The sequence below is a fragment of the Xenopus tropicalis genome, chromosome 5 (assembly GCF_000004195.4).
Source record: "Xenopus tropicalis strain Nigerian chromosome 5, UCB_Xtro_10.0, whole genome shotgun sequence".
Classification (NCBI taxonomy): domain Eukaryota; kingdom Metazoa; phylum Chordata; class Amphibia; order Anura; family Pipidae; genus Xenopus; species Xenopus tropicalis.
The window spans coordinates 100,197,751-100,224,832 of record NC_030681.2 but is presented as its reverse complement, the minus strand read 5'-3'; the positions used below and the strand labels follow the sequence as shown (position 1 = coordinate 100,224,832).

Sequence of the window (27,082 nt, the reverse complement as noted above, 5' to 3'; positions counted from 1 at the left end):
AAGAGTAGTTTTTAGTGTCAGTATCACAATAAGGGCACTATTAAGAGAACTGAAGGAATGCATGCATCTTGGGATTAACACTTTATTAACCTTTCCTCCTTTAACTACTATTTTGTACATACTATTATCTACACTGATACCAGTATTGGATATCAGGTACCACTTTTCCACTTCTTGCAGTGTACACTAATGATGAACAGCTTTGACTTGCTTGCTAATTGTGCAGCTGAGCTTCAGACAGCCCCGTGCAAGCAGAGAACGGGCATACACAATTCCATATTCATAAAAATCATCCGCGGCAGAACTGCACCAGCTTCCCGCACCAATGCTCAGATTCTGCAATGACTCTATACGCATTACTTCCGGTTCACGCAACTCGTTTAACTTGACCCGCCTTGGCTTCCGTAAGTTACAGGCGCATGCAAAGCGATGCGGTGGCCGGAAAGGGACATTTTAACAGCTTCGAGAATTCGCATGACATGGCTTCGCGTGCTGTGAAACGCGGTACTGGGGGAGATGAAGAGCAGCTTCCTCTGCAGGCAGTGTTGGTTGCGGACAGTTTCAATAGGAGGTTTTATCCAATCACAAAGGACCGGCCACGGGTGAGGGGTGCTAATTTGGTTTGGTTTTAAGAGAGAACTAGAGTAAGTCCATAAGAATTGGGTTAGTAGTTTATTGATTCATTGGAGTTGTCATTGACGTTTCACCAGCTGGTGATGTACAATGTTATGTGACATTTTAGTTGAGAAAACCAGTTATGCCTCCATGTCTGACACATGCCTCAGTCTATCAGCAGTGTTGGGCGATAATTTCCTTTTCACAGTGACTTCAGTTCTGGGGACTTCTTACATTGCAGCATATAGCCTAAATTCATCTTTACCATAACCCAGGGTATTATTTTAACATTTTACTCAGGTGGCACGTATTATGTCTAGGTGTCAATCTTATCAAACTATTCGTTTATAGCTACTGAAGGCAGCAATGTCACTGTGTGTAATTTGATAATCGGCCCTATATTTTGGTAATTAATGTTGAAATACCTTCCACGCCCAAACAGGAATATAGCAACCACCATCCATAGTTGTAATAAATAAATATTAATCAACAAAGGTGTGTCTTTTGTGCAGAATACCATATGTCCTACATCCATATGGTTATGAAAAAAGAGACAGCTAACTGTTCTAACAAATATGTTATCATTCAGGGTTTCCAACTTTTCTAACAGAAATATTGGCTTTCCTATGTCTGTCTGCCCCCCGTGCTGATAACATTGCCATCAACTTTAATGTTTACCAGACAAGCCAGCTAAGTACTAACCAGATGGCAGCCCTATACCTTGTAGATTGTAAGCTCTTTTGGGCAGGGCTCTCTTCAGCTCTTGTATCGGTTATTGATTGCTTTATATGTTACTATGTATGTCCAATGTATGTAACCCACCTATTGTACAGCACTGCGGGATATGTTGGCGCTTTATAAATAAATGTTAATAATAATAATATACCAGTTTTCCTTTTTAAAAATTCTACAAGATTTGTGGAGTGTGTCTGTCTATCTATCGGTCTATCTATACCCTTTGATAAATATATCCCATAGTGCTCAGTGTATTTTACTTTGTGACAACATTATCACTTTGAAAAATGCGCTCGTTCCTATGGTAAGCATATAAGGTATATGTCAGATTTCTGCCAAGGCCTGATAAATAGTGAGTACAGAATTTAAAATGGTTTGCTGGAGTTAAGGTGAGCAGCACCTTCCCCTTGGCTGTCAATAGGGCTCCAAAATTCAAAAGGGCAGAGAGAAAGAAAATTCAACAAGTAGAGCAGTGTCTCAGGGAGATGCCATCCACATATTAAGTTAAACCTAGGACCAACCTAGTTCTAAAAATAGAAAATTAAAAGTAAAAAAGTAAAATTACAAAATTATTCAGTAGTAAACTAAGAGAAAGTGCCCTTTTATTTTCATTTTTAATTCACACACCCTTTAAGATGAACTGATGATGTACACTTTATATATTACAATTATTCTATTTTTAGTCTTATGATAGAAAACAAGTACTGTAAAATAACACAACAATGTTAAAGGAGAAGTGCAAAGAAAATGCATTTTTACATAGTTATGATATGTTGGGTTGACAAAAGTTCATCAAATTCAATCTTTTCAATGACATTTTGGCATTTTATTGCCAATAGATTAGTCACAATAGTGCAAGATAGAATGCTATATTTATTTTGCAGAATGCTTTACCATAGCTGAGTAAACAGCCATAGAATCTTCCTCTGTTTCAGATAGTAGCTGCCATTTTAGCTTTGTCTGACTTTACTTCCAGGCAGCAACATGCAGGCATGGAACAGCTTTCAGCTCAGATTACACAGCAGAGAGGGGAAGGTCAGATAGCAGTGAGGGAAGGGGGATAGAGGAGCAAAATGAGCAGACTCCTGCCATGCCCTGAAGGATTTTTCTGAGAGCAGAAAGTCAGACACAGACGATCATGTATACAGAAAAAAGGGAAAGAAATTTGATGTTTCTTTTCACTGAGGACTCGGCAGCAGTTCTGTAAGTGCTGTATTTACTCAATATACTGTTCATGCTTGAACACAGTATGAGTGCCTGTTTATATAGTCACCATATCTGCTTAGTTCAGTATCTACGTCCTCAAGATTTTCTGGACTGGATGTCGGTGAATGCAATGAGCTGTGGGTATATAACAGCTGAGGGAGCCACCTGAAAATCTCATGGCTATTTGACGCTGTGTCCAAGTAGTATATCATTGCCCCCCCGTGAAGTCCTACCAACATATATATTGCTTTTCAGATTGACAAGGCTCAGGATAATTGTAAAACCTTTATCACCTTATTGTTGCTTTGGCTGCACGTACAGTTACAAAGTTCATATTTCAAAACCTTGGATTTTTAGGTGTCCATGCCCCTGTAAACGTACCCCACCACCCTTCCTTATATATATTTTATTGCTCTTCTAAATACATACTTATATCATCTTAGCTCTCTTCTGTGACCTTGTCATGTGCCTGGGCCAATAACACATGTGTTTGATGTGTTCCTAGACCACAGTAAGCTTTTGTGTAGAGAGATCTAGAATAATGATATTCACAGAATACAATGTTGCTGTTTGACAAAGCAATGCATAACACAATGTTTCCTAATCACTGAGGCAGTAATATTTTTGGTTCACTTTTGTCCTCAATAACAATCTGGTATGGTTTTTTTTTTTTTAATATAGTTTGGCTTCCTATGTTTTCAGTTTGTATGTATCTTTGCATTTTTATTTATAAAAAGTTTGTTTTTTTTATCAGTCTGTTTTTGCTTATGGATTGCAGGCTCTTATCCCACTGGCTAATGTGGCTCTGATAGATTATACGCTGGAGTTTCTTACAGCCACTGGAGTCAAAGAAACTTTTGTGTTTTGCTGCTGGATGGCAAATGATATTAAGGAGCATCTGAGGTGAGCCGAATGCATGTAAATATGTTATGAAATAGAGTAATATTATTTACATCTAGGGCAACTTAGTGTCTTCTCGTTATTACCTGTAGTCTAATGAAAATTCACCTTTCTTCTTGCTGCCAAATGAGGGCAGCAAGAAGAAAGCATCCTGCTTCCAGATTACAAAAAGAATTATTTTCACCTCTTGTTCTTTACAGAAATTCAAAGTGGTGCAGACCTACCAGCCCCAATGTGGTACGGTTTGTGACCTCTGAGCTTTACAGATCACTTGGTGATGTTCTGAGAGATGTAGATGCCAAATCTTTAGTAAGATCTGACTTCATTCTTGTCACTGGTGATGTGGTGTCCAACATCAACATTGAAGCAGCTTTGGAGCAACATAGGTACATAAAAAAATGAGAAAGCGTTGTGTGTAAAGATTCTTCCTATAAGACTGGCAAAGTTTTTTCAACCCATAAATTGCATTTGCTACATGTTTTAAAGGACACGGCGGAAGTTAGAAAAAAATGTGTCTGTGATGACAATGATCCTTAAGGAGTCCTCTCCAGGTCACCGCACAAGATGTCAAGAGGATGATGTTATAATTGCTATGGACAGTAAGACCAAACGAGTGCTGCTATACCAGAAAAGTCAGGGCCTGACACGCTTTCACTTTCCAGTGGTCAGTTTTTCTCGCTCTTACTATGCATGTTATATGTTTGAACTAGTCATTACGTATGCTATCAGTTAAAAAATGGATATAGTAGGACGGAGCACGCCAGGACTACTGTGATTGTAAAAATAAAATCATCCTTTATTTGACACTTCCATTAAAAACATGTTACAAAATTGCAGAACTGAGACTCCCCAGCTTGACGCGTTTCGTGGACCTAAGCCACTTCATCAGAAGCTAAAACCACGAAACGCGTCAACACAGGAATACTAGGTACAAAAAACAGGGAGCACTCACCAGGATAGGTCCCGCACATACAGTGTCCCGTGCTGGCACATCCAAAGAAACGCCCCCGATCCAGGCGTGGTATGGAACAACAAAAAATGGATATAGTAGGACGGAGCACGCCAGGACTACTGTGATTGTAAAAATAAAATCATCCTTTATTTGACACTTCCATTAAAAACATGTTACAAAATTGCAGAACTGAGACTCCCCAGCTTGATGCGTTTCGTGGACCTAAGCCACTTCACGTATGCTATCAGTTCTATGGACCGTGGAACAAAATGAATGCTGCTATGCCATAAGAACCAAGGCCTGACATGCTTCCACTTTCCAGTGCTTAGTTCGTCTCAGTCTTATTATGCATGTAATTTGCTAGGACTGATAATTACATAATCTATCAGTTCTATGGACTTTATAAAAAAAACTAATGCTGCTTTATCAGACAAACCATACCTGACAAGCTTGCACTTTCCAGTGGCCAGTTGGTGTCTCAGTTGGCCTCGCCCTTACTTACTTTGTACATGATATGAGATAGTAATATGAGGTGGGAATGCATTTACAATTTCAATTCAGTTCATGGAGATAAAACAAAGTGGTGTGCAGGGTGGAACTTTAAGAAATATGTACAAAGGACAAGAAAATCCTCCTCCCAAAAAAGATTTTCTCTACCTCAGCACTAATCAAGTAGCTTAAGAAACATCACTTTGTATATCTAAAACCCAAGTTTTATTTAAACTTGGTTTGTAAGCTTTGTGCACAGATGGTAGTTACAATACCTTTCCCATTAAAACATTTTTTTTAATTGAGGGGAAAAATTAGTTTTTCGTCTCCTAAAATAGACCTTTATTCTCAAAGTGTCTGTGTTACTGCACACACAGAAAATTCTATGGTAGCGGTTGATTGGGCTTTTTTTGTCTTAGTTGCTAAAGGTATGGGTGAGAACCTTGGCTTGGGCAGTGTCAGGTTTGCCATGTCAAAAATGTTGCCTTTATCTTCAATTTAAGTATGGGTTACTATAAAACTCCCATGCATGTAGGATGATTTCTTGGGATACATGGAATCCAGTATTCAGGCAATTACGATACTTTCTGTAGTATTCAGCTTTATTGGAATCCTTACCAAATCTGACCTAGTGATGTGATATTAAATTAGAAATGTTACTAAAGGTTACTTTTTTTTTTTTTCAAATGAAGTTAACAGTTTATAGCAAAATTTTATACTTGCACAGGTAAATGTATTAATACATGTGCGCTGTCTTTCCATCAAATTCTGGTCCTGAGAAAAACAAGTTCTATAAAGGGACATAGTTTCTGTTTCAAGAACAAAAACGGTAACACATGTGGATGTGTGTATGGTGTAACTGTTACTATTTTTTTTAACACTACTTTAGCAAATTATTTATACTGACTAATATTGGCTTTACCTGTTTGTTTCTAGAGCATTTTCCAGAGTAACACTGATGAAATTGAGCTGCGCCACGATTTATTGGATTGTCACATCAGCATTTGCTCTCCACAAGTATGCATTCCGTGTTTTTATCAGATATTAACTTTGTCTTTTATCCTCTGTTTTCACTTTTCACTATTTTTTCTTCATTTAATTAAGCATTATCTGTTCCTGTTTTATTGACTCTTTCTCCTCTGTTAATCTCAGGTTGCAGAACTGTTTACAGATAACTTTGATTACCAGACTAGGGATGATTTTGTCCGTGGTATTTTGGTTAATGAAGAGGTGAGAAAAGAGAGTACTGCGTAATGATTTTGTGCTCTAAGGCACTGGATAGGTTATCACTGTTAATTTTTTTTTCTTTTGCAGATTCTGGGCAATCAGATACACCTTCATGTGACCCAGGAGGAGTATGGTGCCAGAATTTCCAACCTGCTGATGTATGATGCTGTGACTTCTGACATCCTGCGCCGCTGGTTATATCCCCTTACACCTGAGACTAATTTCACTGACCAGGATGCACATACTTACACTCACTGTCGTCACAACATCTATCGAGGATCAGATGTCAGCCGAGGCCATGGAAGCATACTGAGGGAGAATGTGCTGATTGGGACTAATACAACTATTGGATCTAAATGCAGCGTCAGCAACAGTACCATTGGGAGGAACTGCAGCATCGGTAAAGAAAATATTGTCAGGGCAAGTAAAGGACTGTCAGAAATATGCACAACAAGAATTTTAATAGTAAAATGTTTCTTTGAGAGAGGCCGAAAATGGTTGTTCAGTTTGGACGGTGGCATAACTACTGTGCTCTGTCCCCCCTGCAATCCCCTGGAGTGGGGTTTATATGTAAAGTAGAGGAAGCAGACCATGCAGTCCCCCCTCTCTATTGTTACATCACTGAATTTGGATACACGATTCTGGAACGAAATTGAATTGCAGTGGAAAGAATATGCAGTAAAGGCTAAGATCCAGTGAGGACGAAAAAACTGAATAAATTCAAGCTGGTACCCTGAAACACAACTATAATAAATCTGAATGCAGAAAAAGACCCAGATTATTTCCCAAACTTCTAATATAAAAAACCCTACATTTAATAAAGCCCAATACAGTATAAGTACTTCTAATAAATGATATGTCCCCCTAAAATTATACATACTGTTAAGTAGAATTCTAGTTCTACAATGCATTTTTTTCTTTACATAAGCTTTGTGGTACAGGGACTGGTTATAACTTACACCTAGAAGGCAGAACACTATGGTACAAAGAAACTCATTCTCTACAGCTTTCTTCAATTTTGCATACTTTGGGTTATAATGGTTTTTACTATCTGTTGGTGAAATCTTTTTGTGATGAAACCAGTGCAGGTGTTGTATCCCTTATTAGGGGAACCTGTTCCACCAGCTCCAAATTACAGGAAGGACATTTTCTCATAGTCTATTTTAAGCAAATAATACAAATTTTAAAAATGATTTCCCTTTTCTCTATAAAAAAATAAAACAGTGCTTGTACTTGATCTTAGCTATGCTGTTTTTTAAAATGTAAGCAGTGGCAAAAGATGCATAAAGTCTAGACTCCTCTTGAAAAAATTAAATTGACCCGTAATAAGGGAAAAACTACGTAAGAACTAAAATTGTTGTATTCTATACAGCTTATCTGTTATTTACTATGTAAACGCAAGCATTTTGCCATATTTAACTTGAATGGTTGCTCCCCATGACTTCATATTGACTTATTTATATAATCTGAAGCAAACACAGTTTTTACCAGTGCAGAGCAATGGTGCATTATATTTAAATGAATATTAAACTATTTAATTCTTTAATCTTTCCTACCTTCTATTCCCCTTATCAGCATTACAGTACAGCAGGGGTCCCCCAACCTTTTTAGCACCGCGGCCCGGCGGTTGGGGACCCCTGCAGTACAGGTATGGGATCCCTTATCCAGAAACCTGTTATCCATAAAGTTCCGAATTATGGGAAGGCCATCTCCCATAGACTTCATGTTAATCAAATAATTCACGTTTTAAAATATGATTGCCTTTTTCTCTGTAATAATAAAACAGTACTTGCACTTAATCTTAAGTAAGCTAGTATTAATCCTTATTTGAGGCAAAACAATCCTGCTGGGTTTATTTAATTTTTAAATTATTTTTTATTTTTTTTTAGCAGACTTAAAGTATGGAACTCCAAATTTCAGAATGACCCTTTATCTGGAAAACCCCAGGTCCCAAGTATTCTGGGTAATAGATCTCATACCTGCACCTCTAGTCACTCGCGACAAATCTCCCTTGTTGCGGGCGACTAATCTCCCCGATATGACATTGAGGCAGCTTCAGCGATTTCCGCAAATCGCGTTTACATTTACATTTTCGCCGGTGGGATGGGAATTCGGAGAGATTAGTCGCCCGCGACAAATCTCCCTTCTTGCGGGCGACTAATCTCCCCTATATGACATCCCACTGGCGAAAATGTAAATCGGCGGTGGAATGGCATACACGGCGAACCTCTCGAGGCAACTTCCGCAAATCGTGTCGCTGCGTATGCCTTCCCACCGGGGATTTACATTTTCACCGGTGGGATGGCAATTCGGGGAGATTTGACGCGGGCGACTAATCTCCCCGTGTGCCAGAGCCCTTAGGGGTGAAGACACACGGAGCTACTAGTAGCAGCTCCTTTTTTACAGCTACTAAACTCCAGAAGATACCCTGCCATATACAGTACTGAGACTTGCCTCTGTTAAAACGCACAAAGAGACAATTATCGACAAGTACTTAAACAATTATAATACACCATAAACTAAAATGTTATTATTTATGTTATTATATATGTTATTTTTTTTTCTTCATTTTTTTTAATTAATTAAAAAATTTTTTTTTTTTTTGAAGGAGACAGAGTAGTTCTAGAGAATGTACATGTCTGGGATAGAGTTCACATTGAAGATGATGTTACTATCAAAAATTCCATAATTTGTAATGATGTTGTTGTGAAGAAAAGGGTGCAGATAAATCCTTACTGCGTGTTGACGTCAAAGGTAATAAAGACTGATTGATAAGAAGAGGTTGGCCCTGTATGTGTCCAAAACCACAGCCTTCCTACCCCCTGTCCAAAATATATTGGGTAGGTTTAAAAATCCTGAATTGCGTAGTGGGAGGTCCACATAGGCCTTTTTGTTGCATATTCCCCAGACAGAACTACTAAGGGCTCTGTTACAAAATGACCATTGGTCTGGGCCAGATGATCAGATTAGCCGCATCTGGCCCACTGCCTGAGTGACCAGATATTTCAAGGATCCACTTAGTGTTTTCATGACCTGGCAAAATAAGTTAGAGCTGCCTGGTTAATTTAAAAGTAAATCAGTTTAAGCATCAGATGATTCTTTTAGTTACATTTGTTAGCATAAAATTGCATTAGTCTTTGCTTGTGGTTCTATTCTTTTAAAGCCTTAGAAAATATTTCTCTACACGCAAAACCAATGAGAAAGTAATTGCACTTAAAGGGGACCTGTCACCATAAGAAATAACTCCAACTTATTTTCTATATTGTTAGTTGAGCAAAATAAACTTTACTTACTCTATATAAATAATATAAATCGTGTTTCTTTCTGTCTTGGAATTACTCATTCAAAGCAAGCAGGCAGCCACCATTTTGTGGACACTGTTATGAAGGCAAGCTGTGTATCATGCCAAAATCTTGTTTATGTGCCAGAAAGGGGGACCAGATGTCCATGGCCTTGCACTGGCTACACAATTAGATGATGAGCAGGGAGGGGAAAAGTGAGATGTGCAGTGACATCTAGGTAGTGCTGAACAGAAAGCTAAAGTTATTGTCTGCCCCACCTCTATGCCTAAGGCATAGAGGCGGGGCAAGCAATATATGATTGATAACTGGGATTTTTAAATGCCTTTATAATGGGTTTGGATGTGTTAATATAAAAATGAATTTGGATTTTATGTTTAATTTGAAAAGGGCTTTTATTATAGGATTTCCATTATTCTTTTCTCTCTCATAGGTAGTGATTGGTCCTGATATACAACTGCCTGAAAGTACAGTTATTTCTCTTCATCATCCTGAAGAGGATGAAAATGATGATGATGAGTTTAGTGATGATGCAGGAGCTGGAAAACAGGCAGAAAGAATGAAGGTCAAAGGTACTGTGACATCTCTCTGCTTAGTAGGCATCTCTACTGCTACAGATACCAATAGCTATTAAGTATGTGAGCAGAAAGTAGAGGGTCTTGGTGGGTGGGTAAGTTGCTGAGTGCTTATGTTATAAGCTTGAATGAAAAGGTGAGTTTTAAGTGACCTTTAAAAAGCCTGGAGGTTCTGAGAGTGTTTAATGGAAGAGATATATAAGTGTGGCAGCAGTGTTCATAAAGGATTGGAGTGGGGTTAGTCTCTTGTGTGAGGAAAGTGGATTGTGTATAATGTTCCTAAGGTGAAAGTGATATGATGTAGGGTTCATTTGAATGTGGGGAATAAATAAGATGTACTGGGGTTGTATTGTTGTTTTCCATACTGACTGTGGATATCAGGCAGAAAAGCAGAGTTGGAAGGGAAGTAGACCAGTTCTGTTTTGTCAGTGTTGATTTTTAGGCAACAAGAGGACATGAATGCAGAAATTGCCTTTATACACTGACACAAGCTAAAAGTGAGGGCAGGTCTGCAGAAGAGATTTGATTATCAACTGCATGTAGATCATATTGAAACCCAAACAAGTTGATTCGCTAACCAAAACCAATGGTATTGAAAATAGGAGGGGTCTTGGAATCCTTGAGGCGAGGCTTTGAGGTCGTATGGGAGACACTGAAGGATCAATTAGAAAGATGTTTTAGATGTGTCATCTTGTCATAGAAAAGGACATCAGAGTCACAGTAGGGAGAGATGTAATTTCATTTTGGGTGCAGTTTAGGGTCATTTTAGGGAAAGGCTTACTACTCCTTTCAAAATTGATTTGGAAACAGAAAAGTTTACATAATAGCCTTTGGATGAGGGTTTCTTGAAAAGTCTTAGTCATGTAAATACACACAAACATCCAACTAAAAGATTTGCTGTGCAAATAACCTTAGCATGTACACCCATAAAATCATATTTAATTTTTTTCAAGTTAAATGTAAATGCAATGTCTATGAAATGTGGAATCTGTAGAAAAAAATCAGCTGATTAACAGGCATGGAAGATACATTGTTTCAAAGGTCAGAACCAGAAGTGAGCCCACAGAGCAAAATAAATACTGTTTTCATTTGCTTAGAATTTCTTTCCGTTCATTATGCTCAAACAGTTTTGGTTGGACACCTTGTTTAAAAAAAAAAAAAAAAAGTGACATTTTATACTTATAAATGTACTTTCTTGCAGTATACAATAAAAAGGAGGTTGGTTCAGAAGGTCAGGGTTATCTGTGGAAATTTTCAAATCTTGCAGAAGAGGAGGAAGATGATGAACTCCAGAGGAGTTTGTGGGGTAAGTACTGAACGGTTTATGGGTAAACATAGTAGGTATTTGGGTGCATTGTCCACAGATGGTGTCTAAGCAAAAACTGTACAGCCACCTGGAAGACTTATAAGCAGGTCTGGACTGAGATTCAAAATAGCCCCTGGCATTTCGAAAGGCTCAAACAGCCCCTCCACCAGCCCAATAAATAGAAACTGCCTATGGCATCTTACAGAAGCGCTTCTGGCATTTGCTAGAATCCATAGATTGCCACTATGGGCCTGTTTATAAGTTATTTACGAATGCAACTGCAGTGTGCAATTTTGGATGTAATTTTCCATAGTTTCCCACAATTACAGTGTAATTGTGGAATGCTTGAATTTGTACCTGGTCATCAAAGTGACTGCAGTTGTGGTTGCTCTTTATTGTGCATGCTATTGCACCATTTCAGCTGTTAAATTGATGCTTCTGTGTGATTTTTGGGCGCAAGTCTGTTCCTAATATTGACACAGACCACAGTAGTAACCCTTTTTTCTTCTCATACAGGACTTACTCTGAACACTGAGGAGGTCAGTGACAGCGAGAGTGAGACTGGCAGTATGCAGCAGTCAGAAAGCCACCCAGCTTCACCTGTCCTTGATGATATTAAAGGTAATTTCTTTCAAAGATCTTAGGCTTCAGCCACGTGCTCCCTATGCTCCTAAAAGCTTATTGATTTGTACCTGGAGCCATTGGCCCGGGTACAGGCAGAAAGAGTGGATTTTGCCACAAAACTGCTGGAGTTCTGCACTTCTCTTGCCTGCTGACACTACTGCTTGGGTGCAGGCACATCAGTAAGCTTTTTGGAGCATAGGGGCAGATTCATGGCCTGCATTTATCCATCAAGTGTGGCAGGTGCCTCTGGCTGAAAAAGTTTCCACCATGCTTGACAGAGAAGATTCTTGAGTCAAGATTCTTGAATCTTTATTTATTCAATCAGTTTAGGTAATCGTTCTGTCCAGGGTTAAAGATTCAGTTCTCAGTCTCACTGTGCGCCTCCTCCAAAGGTGTAAGGCAACCATAAATTGCTTAAACAAAGCCACTGAGAGACAACAAGTGTGAATAAAGCACTTTTCAGCAGCAAGCACTGCAGTGTTCTCTCTGTGGCTTTTTTTAAGCAATTTATGGAATCTTTATTGTCTATTCTGGAATGGCTTCAGAGAAAGTACTGGGAAAAGAATGGGTGATATATACTTATCACATTCATATTTTTTTTTTAAAGATTTTATTTTGCATTTTTAAATTTGAACAACATAAGGGAACAGTCCCTTTAAGGAAAAACAAGAAGAGAAGATCAAGAGGAGTCAGAAAAAAAGGAGGAGGAGGGAAATGAGCTGGGGGGGGTGTGAAATCAGAGGATTACATTTGTACAAAGCCAAGACTGTTCAAAGTCAGTTAAGGTGGTGCGTTTGCCAGGAGCCATGCCCCCCATATGGCCTCGAATTTGTCCAGGCATCCGCAGGCTTGATATACTAGTTTCAGTTTTGGCAACGAGTCATCAATAAGCTTTTTCCAGAAGTTCAGCGAGGGTGGTCCTGTAGCTTTCCAGTGTAGTAATAATGCCTTTTTGGCATAATATAGCAGTTGTAAGTAGCATAGTTTAGCTGGAGATCTCAATTGTAGGGTGTCCAGTATGCCTAGTAAACACCTAGTAGACTGGGTGACAAAATATTGTGAAGTGCCACAGCCAACTCAGCGTAGCTAAAGCACCTCTCGCCAGAATCCCTTTATTACTGGGCATTCCCAAAAGACATGGTAAAAGGTCCCCACCTCATTAAGACATTTAGGGCATAGATCAGAGGCCCCAGGATATATTCTGGCCACATTCATATTTTTAATATGTGTGTTTCCTATCAGTTTTTCAGATGGAAGTTTTGGGCACACTGCAGAGGGGTGTGGAAGAAAATATATCTTGTGATAATTTGGTGCTTGAAATTAATTCTCTCAAGTAAGTGATATGAGTTTTGAAAAGTTAAATATAATTTGATTCATTCACTGTTTATATATTTATAAATGAGATTTTCCTCATACAGATATGCCTATAACATATCTCTCACGGAGGTGATGCAGGTATTGAGTAAGGTTGTCTTGGAGTTTCCACTCCATCAGCTTGATGGAACTTTGGATGTGAACCGCTACTGCAGTACTCTAATTCCTGTGAGTGGTCTCTTTTTTTCTTCATCATATGACTTCTGAAAATATATGGAATCTTAACACTGTAGCAAGCAGGCAGGCGCCATTTTGCGGACACTGTTATTAAGGAAAAGCTTTGCACCCTGCCAAAATCTTTTTTCTGTGCCAGTATGGGGTGATCTGATACCCATGTCCATACTCTGGTGCCAAAATTAGATGGTTAGGAGGGAGGGGGAATGTGAGGAGTGCAGCAGCAATTGAAAGTGAAAGTAACTGACTGCCCCTCCTCTATGCCTAAGGCATAGAGGTGGGGCAGGCAATATATGATTTACAGCTGGGATTTTTAAATGCTTTTATAATGGGTATTGATGTGTTAATTAAAAATTGAGTTTGGGTTTCATGTATAATTTGAAAAGGGTTTTTATTATACAGCTTTTTATGCCTGGGTGACAGGTCCACTTTAACAACATCATGGTCAGAAATTACCAGTAGGTGGCGCTGCTGTGACAAATTTAATTCATATTGACAATAATTTTTCCCTTAATATCTTGGAATTAAAAAAATAGTGTAAATTTCATAAGTGCTTAGAATAGCACTCATCAATTTTTCCATTCACTTATTTTAATGGTTTACTTATCCTTTAATAAATTATATTCTAGCACAGAGATCATATCTTTGATGGTTTTCTTTTGTCATAGCTTCTGAAAATATGGACCCCCCTTTTTAAAAACTACATAAAACGGGCTTCAGATCATTTGTGTTGCTTGGGAGCCATAGAAGAATTTTTTTTGGACAATGAAACACTATGGGCTGCCATTGCAAAGGTAAGAAGTAATAGCAGTTCTATGTTTGCTTTGTTTATAACATTTGTCAGAGTAATTGAAGTTATAGTGGAAATGAGCGATCTTCTAATTTCTTCCTCTATGTTAAATCCCTTATGTACCAATAAAATTAGTAAATACATTTAAATGTAAAATGTGCATTTTGTATACTTTTACAAATCTTTTATGTCCTGTTGAGTTATAAGACCAAATGCAGTGGCAACGGGGGGTGGCCCTGGGGAACAGTAGTCCCATGGAGTGGGGGTCAAAGATGCCCATCACACATGTATAATTTAGTCATCTGCGATTTAATGCAGGAGTTACACTCATGGCCAAATGTAGATCAATCCAGGCCATGTTGCAAAATAGTTTTTCCCCACTGAATTGCAGGGGCTTTGTGGAAATAATTTTTACTTGAAAAGTGCCCTTTAGGTCAACTTTTAGTATGTTTATAAAATACCCTATTTTTAGCAACTCTTCAGCTAGCTATTTTTTTTTTTTTTTTTTTTTTGCAGTTTGCAGTCACTGACATATTGGTCAGTTACATAGTTAAGTTGGGTTGAAAAAAGACCAAAGTTCACCATGTTCAACCTTTCCAAGCAAATCGCAGCACACAAAGACCCATACTGACCTATCTATACACTCACATACATAAACTGTATACACCAACATTAATACTAACTGTAGATATTAGTATCGCAATAGCCTTGGATATTATGCTTGTTCATTAAATCAGCCAAGGCATTCTTAAAATCATTAACAAGTCAATTTTATTAATATATGCTCCTCCTCCTGCAGGTACTCATGGCCTTCTACCAGCAAGATGTATTAGCAGAAGAGATGATTCTACGATGGTTTTCACAGACTGATGTTACAGAGAAGGGTCGGCAATTTAGGAAAAAGCAGGTGGTAAGTCCATTTGCGATTCTTATTATGTTTGGCATTACATACTTTAACCCTTTTACTGCCAGCTGTTTTGGTCAAAGCGGAACTTGTATTGCCAGACAGTTTTTGAACATTTTGCACTGTTTCACTTTAGGGGCCTTTCCTCGGGGGGACTTTTAGTTTACCCAGGAAAACAATATATCGTTTTTTTCAGAACAACCTAAGCTTTCAAAATATGATAGAATTTTTGTGTAATTCCAATTCTGTAACAAGATATAGGCTTCTAAATGTCTAAAAATGCAAAAAAAATAAAATTTTCCATAATATAAACACATATACTAGAAACAAAAATTATTTTATGCACGGATATACAACTGATTTGGAAAGTCCCATGTCTCCTGAACGTGCCAATACCAAATATATATAGTTTTATGGAGATTTCTCACTTGTATAGGTCAAAAACTCCCAGCAGTACACTACCAAATTTCCAAAGCACTGCTCCAGAAAGCTGCATACTTTAGATTTCAAGGCCAAAAATTCCACTAACAGAAGGTTTATCCCAGACAATTGTACATTTTTGGAAAGAACAGATTCTGGGGAATACAGAATAGGCACAACTGTCTGTCTACTCCAAACTATCAAGTCGCAATGCTTTCCTAAAGTTAATGGTTTTTATCAAAATTTGTGATTTTTTTTTTTTTTTTTAAATCGCTTCAAAGCTTCCAGTCTATAGTATCTTATCTCCTACAGGTCATAAAGTAACCAAATAAAACACCCTAAATATGAACGCCAGGGGTCCACTAAACAGTTTGATGCCCAATATGTATAGGTTTAGCTAAGTATGTGGCATGTAGGGGCCCCAATGTGAACATACCCCCATATGATCTATCATTTCTGTCATTTCAGCTCCTGCAAAATCAACACATTTACATCATTATATGTGGGATAAAGCTAGTAAAAAGTACGCTCACCCCAGAAAGTCATATATTTTTGGAAAGTACACATTCCCCCGAATCTAAAATGGGTACCCATGTCTTTCTACTCCAAAGTACCAAGCCGCACAGCTTTTCTAAAGTTAGAAATTTTGATGACATTTCCAAAAATCCCCTCAAAGCTTCCAGTTTGCAGCATCTTATCTCCCACATAGCATTAGGTACCAAGATAAAACACCCCGAATTTGAACGCCAGGGGTCCACTGAACAGTTTGATGCCCAATATGTATAGGTTTACCTAAGTATGTGGCATGTAGAGGCCCCAATGTGAACATACCCCCATATGATCAATCATTTCTGTTATTTCAGCTCCAGCAAAATCAACACATTTACATCATTTATGTGGGATAAAACTAGTAAAAAGTATGCTCACCCCAGAAAGTCATATATTTTTGGAAAGTACACATCCCCCCGAATCTATAATGGGTAAACATTTCTTTTTGCTCCAAAGTACCAAGCTATAAAGTTTTCCTAAGTTTGCAGATTTATATGACATTTAGAAAATCGCATAAAAATGTTGCAATTTGCCGCATTTATCTCTCACAATTTCTTGATAAAGATCAGATAAAGGCAAATCACCCCAAATAGGAACACCTATGGTCTACTGAACAGTTTGATGCCCAATATGCAAAGTCTGCGGTATGTACTGACCCCAAAATGAAAATAGCGCATAAGGATTTCTCGCCTGCCAGCTCAGCTTTTGCACACAGAGCCCCCTGTCAGTGTACTATGTGCCGAAACTTCCCCTAACTATACAGAGACCCCCACAAAACCATATATTTTTGGAAAGTACACATTCTGACAAATCCAACAAGGGTAAAGAGTCCTTTCTACACCAAAGTACCAATCTGCAAAGCTTTCCTAAAATTGTTTTTTATGACATTTCAGAAAATCGCCTAAAAATGTTGCAATTTGCCGCATTTATCTCACACAATTTCTGCGTACAAAGGCAAGTCACCCCAAATAGGAACACCAGAGGTCTACTGAACAGTTTGATGCCCAATATGCATAGATATACCAAAGTCTGCGGTATGTACTGACCCCCAAAATGAAAATAGCGCATAAGGATTTCTCTCCTGCCAACTCAGCTTTTGCACACAGAGCCTCTTACAGCGTATTATGTGCAGTAACCCCCTCCCCCTAACTATACAGAGACCCCCAGAAAACCATATATTTTTGGAAAGTACACATTCTGATGAATTCAAAATAGGTAAAGTTATTTTTGTACACCAAAGTTACACCTGGCAAAGCTACGCTAAAAACAGATTAGGAACACTTATACAGGGATAAAATGCGATAAAACCACAAAAATTGTGCAAATTAGTGAAACAACAAAATAAGTCACATGACAGTGTAATCAGTGGTCAGAATATCTGATCCAATAGTCACGCTGTCAAAATAAACAGTTTTTAGGTAAAAAAAACTAAAAACAAAGTGGTAAAATGAAAAAAAAACAAAAAAAACCTCAAAGTGTTTGTGTATACATGTGTGTACATGTGTAAAAGTTGTGTTTATAGTGTGTAAGTGTGTATATGAGTGTAAATAAGTGTATAAAAGTGTGAAAAATTAAAAAAAACAAAAAACTGCTAAAATGTGTGCTGTAAGTGTGTATAAATGTATGTAAGTGTGTAAATGCAAAAAAAAAAAAAAAAAAGTCCTTACCTGTCCTGAAGACCCGATCGCCTCCTCTTCAGTGGGCCGGCGCTCCTGGGGGAAGTAGGGAGCAGCAGACGCGATGCGATCGCGTCTGCTGCTTCCTGGAGGGTCCAGCGAGCGATCGTCTCGCAGGACCCTCCTGACAGCCCCCCTGGCACGTTGCCCAGGGGGGCTGTCATGGATAGAAGCTCTCTGCAGCGGCGGCACATGCCGCCGCTGCAGAGAGCTGCGCTTAAATGACAACGACGTATGGGACACGTCGTTGGCATTTAAGCCCTTTTACTGCCACGACATATGCCATATGTCGTTGGCAGTAAAAGAGTTAAAGGAGAAGGAAAGGCTAATAAAGAGTTAATCTCAAGCTGCAGGCATACCTTCAGTAGTCTCAATAGTGCCCTTAAGTCTCCCCATATTTCACCTGTTCAGAAGATCTGAAGCCAAACAGGAAGAAAAAACGCTGAGCTGTGTAAAGAAAGTTCCCATAATGCCTCACTCCTGCACAGACACCCAGACCAAGTGAACATGCTCAGTTAGTAAGACTATGAGTCAGCTTCCTGCTGATTGGCTCAGATCCACATTCCTAAGGAGGGGGTGTGAGTTCTTAGCATTCTTGAGGGAGGGGGGAGCAGGAAAGAGCAGAGAACAGAAAGCTGCATGTCTCTGGCAGAGGAATTACAGACACATTAATTTTTTTTCTTCAGAGAACTCAGTGCAGCGTTTCTGTGAGTGCTTATGGCTGTATTTACATAGAACTTTCTGATAAAGCTTACTTCGTTTTTACCTTTCTTTCTCCTTTAAAATATACATACACCATGGCAACACTAGTCCTGTTCACAAAAATGTAAACAATGCATTTATCGTTTTCAGTATTCCCATTGTACCATTTTTTTCTTCTCTAGCTCCAGAAGTTCATACAGTGGTTAGAAGAAGCCGAAGAAGAATCTTCAGAAGATGAATAAATATGGAAGAGAGAAAATAGAAGCATGCACAATTAACAAATGTACTATTTCTACTGCTGCCTGGAACATATTGAGCTGCATTTTCAGCTCTTTACCCATTGACATACAGAGGGAAGAACACTTGGTTTTTAATATATAAGGTCCCTGCTTTTCCTGCTGCTTTTTCTTACTTTAATCTTTATTCCAGCCCAAGGAGAAAAAGGGACCGGACTTAAGTAGTGAACAAGATAAATGATTATATTCCCCTGCTACAACAAGCAGGGGAATATAAATATACTAAATATATTTAGTATATATTAGTATTACTGATATATACCTCATTTGAATTGCAATATAACCAGATTTGTGCTGAAATTCCCCACTCTCAATAAAATATATGCTGCTAATTCCAATGTTTCTTCCACTGGGGGACTGAAACGGAATTTGCAGTGTGTGTGGGCAATATGGGTGAGACAGGAAATTCTGTAGTACTTAAAGTGCAGTAAACACAAATTGCTGATCTACTTTAAATGCCCAATTAAATGTACCCACCGTCAAATAAAAGTTCACATTTAAAAGCAAAAGTATAATAAGTGAGATCAGTGGTCCTTCAGTCATGGAGTCTACATTTCAATGTGCGAATGGCAATTAGTCCAAGAAGAATCCTTTGTGTAGACCAAAACACATCAGGTAGAGCCCCTATCAGGCCAAACACATTATTGGCAGTGGACACACCCATGCCCCAATATAAGCAGCTATTCCTATACTCCTGAAACAGCAGACACCTTGGCTTATTCCCTGCACTCAACTGATTAGGACAGGCCCAACTTCCCATCCCTAATTAGAAGTGTATATAAGAACTCTCCTCCCAAGTAGATCCTGTCTTATTGTTTTGTTTTTTTCCTTCCCATTAGCTTTGGTATACCCAAGGTGTATGCTGTTTCAGTACAGGAGTGCGAGAATTCTATCATCTCATTCCTGGAATCCAGAGAAACAGCAGACCCCTTTACTTCCAGTCCTTTTGTTTTAAAAACAGTAAGCTTGGAAACTAGACACGTTTTGCTAGGGGGACAGTCGATATATTCACTTCTAATTTGGGATGACTGGGGATGGGAAGGGAAGATAATAACCCAAGGTGTCCGTTGTGTCTCCAGAGTGTAGGTATAAGAAATTATGGTAAGTATCAATTTCTCGCATTCTTCTTGCTTCCCAATGTGCCCATGCATTTTGTGGGAAGACCCAATATATGTAATTGCCTACAAGAATATAGTTTAGAAATTCTGCAATAAATAAAGGTATTTTTTGAGTATAGTCTGTGTGAGTACCCACATCTCAAGTTAACTCTACGTTTTTAATTGTGAATTTTTGTTTAGTTTAAAGAGCATAGGAAATTTGTATGCACTGCACTTGTAGTTTTTACATAAAAACTATATATACATTTGGCACAAATGTTGTGGTCTGTCCTGGGATTGGTTATTACCAAACCCAATATCTAGAAAGCTTCAAAATGAGAGAGGAGAACAGTTGTAATAATAAACGGTACCTTTTACTTTATGATAAGTAAGGTAGCATGAATCCATGTTAGTATTATTACTTGAATGGTTTTTTTGGTAGCCTAATAAATTATGCTCCAAAATACGACGGTGGGATGGCATATGCGGCGGCGCGCTTTGCCAAATAAATGCAGATTTGTTGCGGCTCAGCTAATCTCCCTGTGTGTCACAGCCCTTAAGGATTCGGTTCGGCTGAATCTGAATCCTTCTGAAAAAGGCTGAATTACTCAATGCACACCTATTAAAAAAAATCAGAGAGTCAAGGAAGCAAATGTTAAGTTAACATATAATGCTCTTTATATAAGTAGTAAATATTAACAGACTTGACAAAGGATTTAGCTTCCTTGACTCTTTGATTTTTGAATAGGTGTGCATTGAATTTAAAAAAATATGTAAGGCAGCCAAAGATTGTGGACTACAGACCACATGCACAGCTCTGCATTTTGATTGAGGTATGGACAAATGTGGCAATATTGGAGGTCCTGTGTGTGCCTCCAATACAGTTCAGGGGGGCAGCCTTTTCATGTAGCCTGAGTTATTTAAATGGCTTTTGTTCTCACACAATTCTGAGGCTAAATATGTTATGTTTTTCAGTGAAACATGTCACCGATAGTACAAGTTTACATGGCTGAATGCATTTATTTATTTAGGAAAAAAAAGGAGATGTATATATTATCATAATGCAGACTTAGAAGTCACAAAAGAAAATCATATTGTAGCCTAAAACAGTTCATTGTAGTTTTTGTTTTACACAGTAAATAAAGATATGCAAGTATTACGTGTGCAAGGGAGAATTATAATTATTTGACTTATATGTACAAAATGAAATTCTAATCATGTGCCAGCCAGCACTATCATATTTCATTTAAACAGCTTGGAATAGAATGTTTGCCTCTCTGGTGAATTAAAGATATTAAAATGGACAGCAATCAAAAAGTCTATAGCCAGTGCTAAATGGCAACTAACTGGAACTAGTGTTTAAGCAGTAGTTCACCTTTCTTTACTCTTTGTTTTTTGTGTTTTTTTCAGTTTAGTTTTTGTTCAACATTTCTCCAGTTTGGTATCTCAGCAGCTATCTGGTTGTTGGGGTCTTATTTACCTTAACAACCAGGCAGTGGTTTATCCCTTTCGCTGTCAGCAAATTTGGCACTTCTGGTACTTCTATTGCCAAACAGTTTTTGGACATTTTCTTTCACTTTAGGGGCCTTTCCTCTGGGGGACTTTTAGTTTACCCAGGAAAAACAATATATTTTTTTTCAGGACAACGTTAGCTTTCAGAATATGCTAGAATTTCACTTCTGTAACAAGACATTGGCTTCTAAATGTCTAAAAAATGAAAAAAATACTTAAGATTTCAAGGCTAAAAATTCTACTGAAAAGTGCCATGTATTTTGATAAACCTACCTGTATGTGCCTTGGGCGTCAAACTGTTCAAACCCTTGGTGTTCATATCTAGGATGTTTTATCTTGGTACCTAATGATATGTGGGTGAAAAGATGCTGCAAAGTGAAAGCTCTGAGGTGATTTTTGGAAATGTCATCAAAATTTTAGGAAAGCTTTAATTAAGGCTTGGTCCATTAGAATGGAAAGACATGTGTCTTTCCATTCTAATGGACCAAGCCTCAAGCTTTACTAAAATTGCAGGGGTCTGAACAGTTTGATGCCCAAGGTGCATAGGTTTATCAAAGTACAAAAGACTAAAGACCTAAAGACTTCAAAATATACCTTGTGAATACTACTATCATGGCTTACATTTACCTATTTCATAAACATGGCCAGTTTTATTGGGAAAAATGACCGCATATTGTGTTAATCTTCCTAGATGTATCTGGACTGCCATAATTACTCCGGTCAATGATATAAGAACAGAGTAACAACAATGTCCATGTCACATTTGCAATAAGACACCACTTTGATCACCAAGCCTTGTGGGATAATCTTCCTAGGTGTTTCTTGGCTGCTATAATGTCTCCAAAAGGAAAAGCTGTAGTCAGTGTTCATAACAATAGAGTAGTAGCCATGCTCATGTCACGTTTGCAATAAGACACCTCTTTGATCACCAGGCCATGTGGGATAATATTCTATAGAAAGATAGATCAAAAATTCTTTGGGAATCAACCCATCCTATTATGTTTGGAGTAACCCAATAACAGTTGCACAGTAAAGTAAAACAAACCATCATTAATGTCTGGTGTAAGATTCAAAGTATGTTTCAAGTACACAATAGCCCAAACAGCCCTGCAATGGTCTATGGAAGGTGATCGCAGCCCAGTCAAACATGGTGATGGTGTACAAATGCTTTGCTGCCTCAGGACGTGGGACATCTTTGGACACCAATATTTAAGGTAGCATGAAGGAAGGTATGTTTGTGTAAAATGAAAATACATTTATATTTCTGTAATTTTAGATAGTGGTTATGCTGCTACATAAACCCAGCTGAATTTTCTCATGACAAAAAGGGAGAATGTCCAATTACCTGTGCCTGACATGAAGCCAAAGTGCAATTGAGTTATGCAGCAAGACAATGGTCCAAAACACAAAGGTATAGATCTGAATGGCTTAGGTGAAACAACATAGTTTTAGACTACCCAAGTCCTATCCTAGCTAACCCAGCAAAAATGCAGTAGCAAAATGTAAAAGGAGCAGTTAATTCACAAAAGTGAAAGTGTTGATTTTAGGGACAGGCGAACCCAAAATTGGGGAATATGGTCTGTTGGTTTGTTAAATTAACCAGATTTGTATTATTATGGCATGTGATCTCTACACCCAAAAATAATTCCTGTGGAGGGTCGGCCATCAATGGAAAAGTAGTATAAGTATATCCTGATATACCTAATGATGCCCAGGAAATGTCATTGTTAGCGTAATGGGATAGCTTTATTAAAGGAACAGTAACATCAAAAAATTAAATTGTTTTAAAGTAATTAAAATATAATGTGCTGTTGCTCTGCAAAAAAACTGGTGTTTTTGCTACAGAAAAGCTACTATATAAATAAGCTGCTGTGTAGCCATGGGGGCAGCCATTCAAGCTGGAAAAAAGAAGAAAAGGCACAGGTTACATAGCAGATAACTAGTATATAAGCCCCATATAATGGGGGTTTATCTGTCATCTGTCAAGTAACCTGTGCATTTTCTCCTTTGAATGGCTGCCCCCATGGCTACACAGCAGCTTACTTGACTACTATATAAACTATAGTAGTCTTTCTGAGGCAAACACACCAGTTGTACCAGTGCAGGGCAACATCACATTATATTGTAATTACTTTTATACACTTTCATTTTTTGGTGTTACTGTTCCTTTAAAAAAAAAAAAGCAATCGCTCTCGTAATATATTTGCAATGCTGTTAATTTCTACAGTGCTATGAAATGCTGCAGTCATTGGTTAGATAGGTAGAGAGCTTGTGCCCAGCATTGCTAAAATGATTAGGTTTGCAAAAAAAGACACATACCCAAGCTTAGCACCCTTGAAAACATCTAAAATATCTGAAATGGTTTATCCCTTGCCACAATGCATTGATGATAGCTTTATGATACTTTGGAGTGGTGCAATCTCATTGGCGAGATGGCAGAAGTGTTATTGTCCTAGTGAGTAGTTCTCAGAAACAATGGAGTGATGTGATCTGATTGGTCAGATAGCAGGCATGTAATTTGTGGGTAAACAGATAGCAAACTGAAGTTCAGTGACCTTGGAAACCCCTATTGCATATTTTGCTCTTTGCAACAGATTTGTTTTAGTATTAAGGGCTGTGACACACGGATGCAATCTAATTGATTTTGAGATAAACACACAGTAGCATTGAGCTCACCACCTTTAAAATCCCCTATGTTTGTTCTACTTGATCTTACCCTATGGAATGACAAAATCTGATTGGTCAGAGAAAATGCTTGATAAAGGGGTCACTTTGTCCCGAAAAGTTGCACCTGCGCAATAAAGATTTTTTTAAAGGGCTTGTCTTGTTTTGCAGCTCTGAGTGCCAGTGCTTTTTGTTGCTATCAGAGAAAATGGTGGCCATTGGTGGCAGAGGGACAGAAATTTTATTTAATTTATGCAACATAACTTATAAAACAGTGGCTAGCCAGCCTAGTAATAATGAAAACTTCAAGAGCCGAAATTCTGATAATGAAATTGGAATTTTAGCTCTGCTAGTGTAGTGCAGAAAGAGCAGTTGTGCTCTCTTGTTGTGTTAGGGCTGTGGCACACGGGGAGATTATTTACCCCCCCCCCTCCCACGACAAATCTTCATTGCCGTGGGCGACTAAATCACCGGTGGGATGGCATACGCGTCGCTACAATTTCCCAAAGCTGCCTCTCAAGGAAACTTCAGGCAACTTCGGAAGATCGTAGGGTGAAGACACACGGAACTACTAGTAGCAGCTACTTGTCGTGGCTACTAAAATAGACAATGCTGATCAGTACTGATAATTGTCTCTATGTGTGTTTTAGCAGAAGCAATTCTCAGTATTGTCTATGGCAGGGTATTTCCTGGAGTTTAGTAGTCGTGAAAAAGTAGCTACTACTAGTAGCTCAGTGTGTCTTCACCCTTAACTGTGATTTTATTTCACTGAGCTATACAAAATAGTCCATAATATCAAAACAGAAAAAAAAACAAAAAATGTCAGTGCACTTTAAGAATATCTTTAATGTTTTATGATTGACATTAATTGAAAATGATATTGCCCTTCAGTTTCTTTTGGGCACTTAAATAACTAGGATAATTCTCAGTCATATTTTTGGATGGCAACTAGGGTTGCCACATTTCCAAGAAAAAAATATTAGGGGGTCCTATATGTTTGCCTTTTCCCCTATTAATAACATTGGCATCAAATATAATTTTTACCAGCCAGATGGCAAGCCTAATGGCAACTCTTGCCCAGAGATTTTGCAGATTTGATAAATACTGTAGTTATGTAGACAGCTAGACTTCTTGTTAACTTGCACATCCAGAAACTCATGATGATACAGATTGTGTCTTAAATTTGTATTTTATAATGTTAATTCACAAGATTACTTGATGTCATTCTGTTTCTTCTATGCTAGGTAAAGGGGTATTCTACTCATGAATACAGAGCTGCTGAACACGCATACAAGACCAGGGAGCAAAGTCCTCAACATTTTGCAAGCTGCACTCACTATTCTCATAAGGTTCCCACCCCACCTCACGACCTATGGGAGATTCTGGAGCTATTCTGCTATTAATATATTAATATTTTTAATATCCTGGTACATGGTTCCTGAGTTTAACTTCTAGGTAGAATCTAGACTAGACTTAATCCTTTCAATAAGTGTTACTGCGAAATAGAGGTTTGTAAACCTTTTGTCTAGATGCAGTCTCCCACATTTACTGGCCACCTTTGTCTACCTTTGCCTCATACATCAGTACCGGAAGTTCAGGCGCATTTGGAAATAATCACATGACAAGGGGCTGGATTATTATTGAGGATGAGTTTGCGTTGCGCATGCGCTGGGCGCAGCTAGTGTAGTCGTCTTGACGCATGCGCGCTGTTTAGGAGACGGACAACCGAGTGACAGAGACAAACCGAGGAAGCAGCGGCGAGAACGTCCCACAAAGATTCACTGAACCATTTAGGCCTAAAGAGTAAGGTGCAAGCGTATTGGAGACAAATCGGCCTGCTGTGGAAACAGCAAGGGACACCGGACGTGAGAAAAGACTGACAGGCCACACACGAAACTGTTTACTCACCCTCATCGCTTTCACAGAGGCACTGGCTGTCTGTCTTCTCTGGCCCTATTATACACACTTTCTTTCTTGTTTGCCGGCTCTATCATCTCTGCTTCTGACGGGCTTTCTCTTTCCCCCCTCCCCCCTAACACTCTCACCTCTTAAAGTGTCTCCCTCCCCCACTAAGTCTCTAGAGACCTTCTGTCCCCAAGTACCATACTTTCTCTTCTTGGCACCGCATAACCTGACACTCCATCTTTCAGGCTAATATAGTCTGGTGCCATCACGGTGCTCTCTATGGCCTCTTTTGTATGACAGATTTTGGGGCTAAGCCCCTCCCCACATCTGTGTATTGTCCCTCCCTCTCATAATACCCCTTTCTCAGCTGGATAATTATGGGGGAGACCAAGGTCATCTACCACCTGGATGAACAGGAGACCCCATATTTAGTGAAGTTGCCAGTCCCTGCAGAGAAAGTGACACTGGGAGATTTTAAGAATGTCCTCAACAAACCAAACTACAAGTTCTTCTTCAAATCTATGGATGATGACTTTGGGTGAGTGATTGGGGAGCAAGGTGGTATAATACATGAAAGCCATTATTAATGTGTAAAATATATGCTTATAACATTTCTCTAGTAATAATGTTTATGTGCATGATTCATTGAAATGTGTACATAATAATAAATAAAGCAAGCATCCCCTGGTATAAAATATAAACATAGAAGTCACAAAGAAGTTTAAACACCTGGTTTAAATCTTCAGGCATGTGGTCTCCTGCCTTTATATGGTTATGGAACGCTTTTGTGACTTCTGATGTCCTATATTTTATAACAGTGTATTGTTCCCTGTATAGCTTTAATAGGTTGCAAATGTGATATGTAGATGTTGGGGTTTTGTTTTTATTGGATATCTATGTCCCATGGTCTGAGGCCAATAGCACGCAGGTTGTTTTGACCATTGCTGTTTTGAGACAGAAAAAGTCTGTAACCACTTGCTGTAGTGGGACATGGTGATTGCAGGCAGTAGTAGGCTGTGGCGAACTTGGTAGGGAATTCCAGCCATGTATAGCCAGCAAACTTTTACCCAGTGAATATTTGATCTGATGGT

General features: G+C 38.6%; 2 protein-coding genes across 4 annotated transcripts in view; both read left to right on the top strand.

Moving 5' to 3' along the window:
• Window positions 1-390: 390 nt before the first annotated feature.
• eif2b5 (eukaryotic translation initiation factor 2B subunit epsilon) lies at window positions 391-21,076 on the top strand. 2 transcript variants are annotated; one of them, XM_002935139.5, is made up of 16 exons: window positions 391-602; window positions 3,335-3,459; window positions 3,657-3,842; window positions 3,943-4,120; window positions 5,834-5,914; window positions 6,050-6,127; window positions 6,212-6,524; window positions 8,733-8,878; window positions 9,857-9,995; window positions 11,200-11,304; window positions 11,821-11,925; window positions 13,171-13,261; window positions 13,347-13,470; window positions 14,145-14,270; window positions 15,066-15,176; window positions 18,700-21,076. In XM_002935139.5, the coding sequence occupies exons 1-16, from the start codon at window positions 420-422 to the stop codon at window positions 18,757-18,759; spliced, it is 2,151 nt and encodes a 716-aa protein (XP_002935185.3). In that variant the 5' UTR covers window positions 391-419; the 3' UTR covers window positions 18,760-21,076. The 2 variants fall into 2 exon arrangements, with proteins under 2 accessions (XP_002935185.3, XP_012818818.1); XM_012963364.3 differs by having other exon boundaries at window positions 391-644.
• Window positions 21,077-25,738: 4,662 nt separating this feature from the next.
• The window catches only part of dvl3 (dishevelled segment polarity protein 3), a 56,968-nt gene continuing 55,624 nt past the window's right edge, over window positions 25,739-27,082 (top strand). The window contains exon 1 of one of the 2 annotated variants that reach the window (XM_031901494.1): window positions 25,739-26,529. In XM_031901494.1, coding sequence (XP_031757354.1) covers window positions 26,369-26,529 — 161 coding nt within the window. In that variant the 5' untranslated portion in view covers window positions 25,739-26,368. 2 annotated transcript variants of the gene reach the window in all.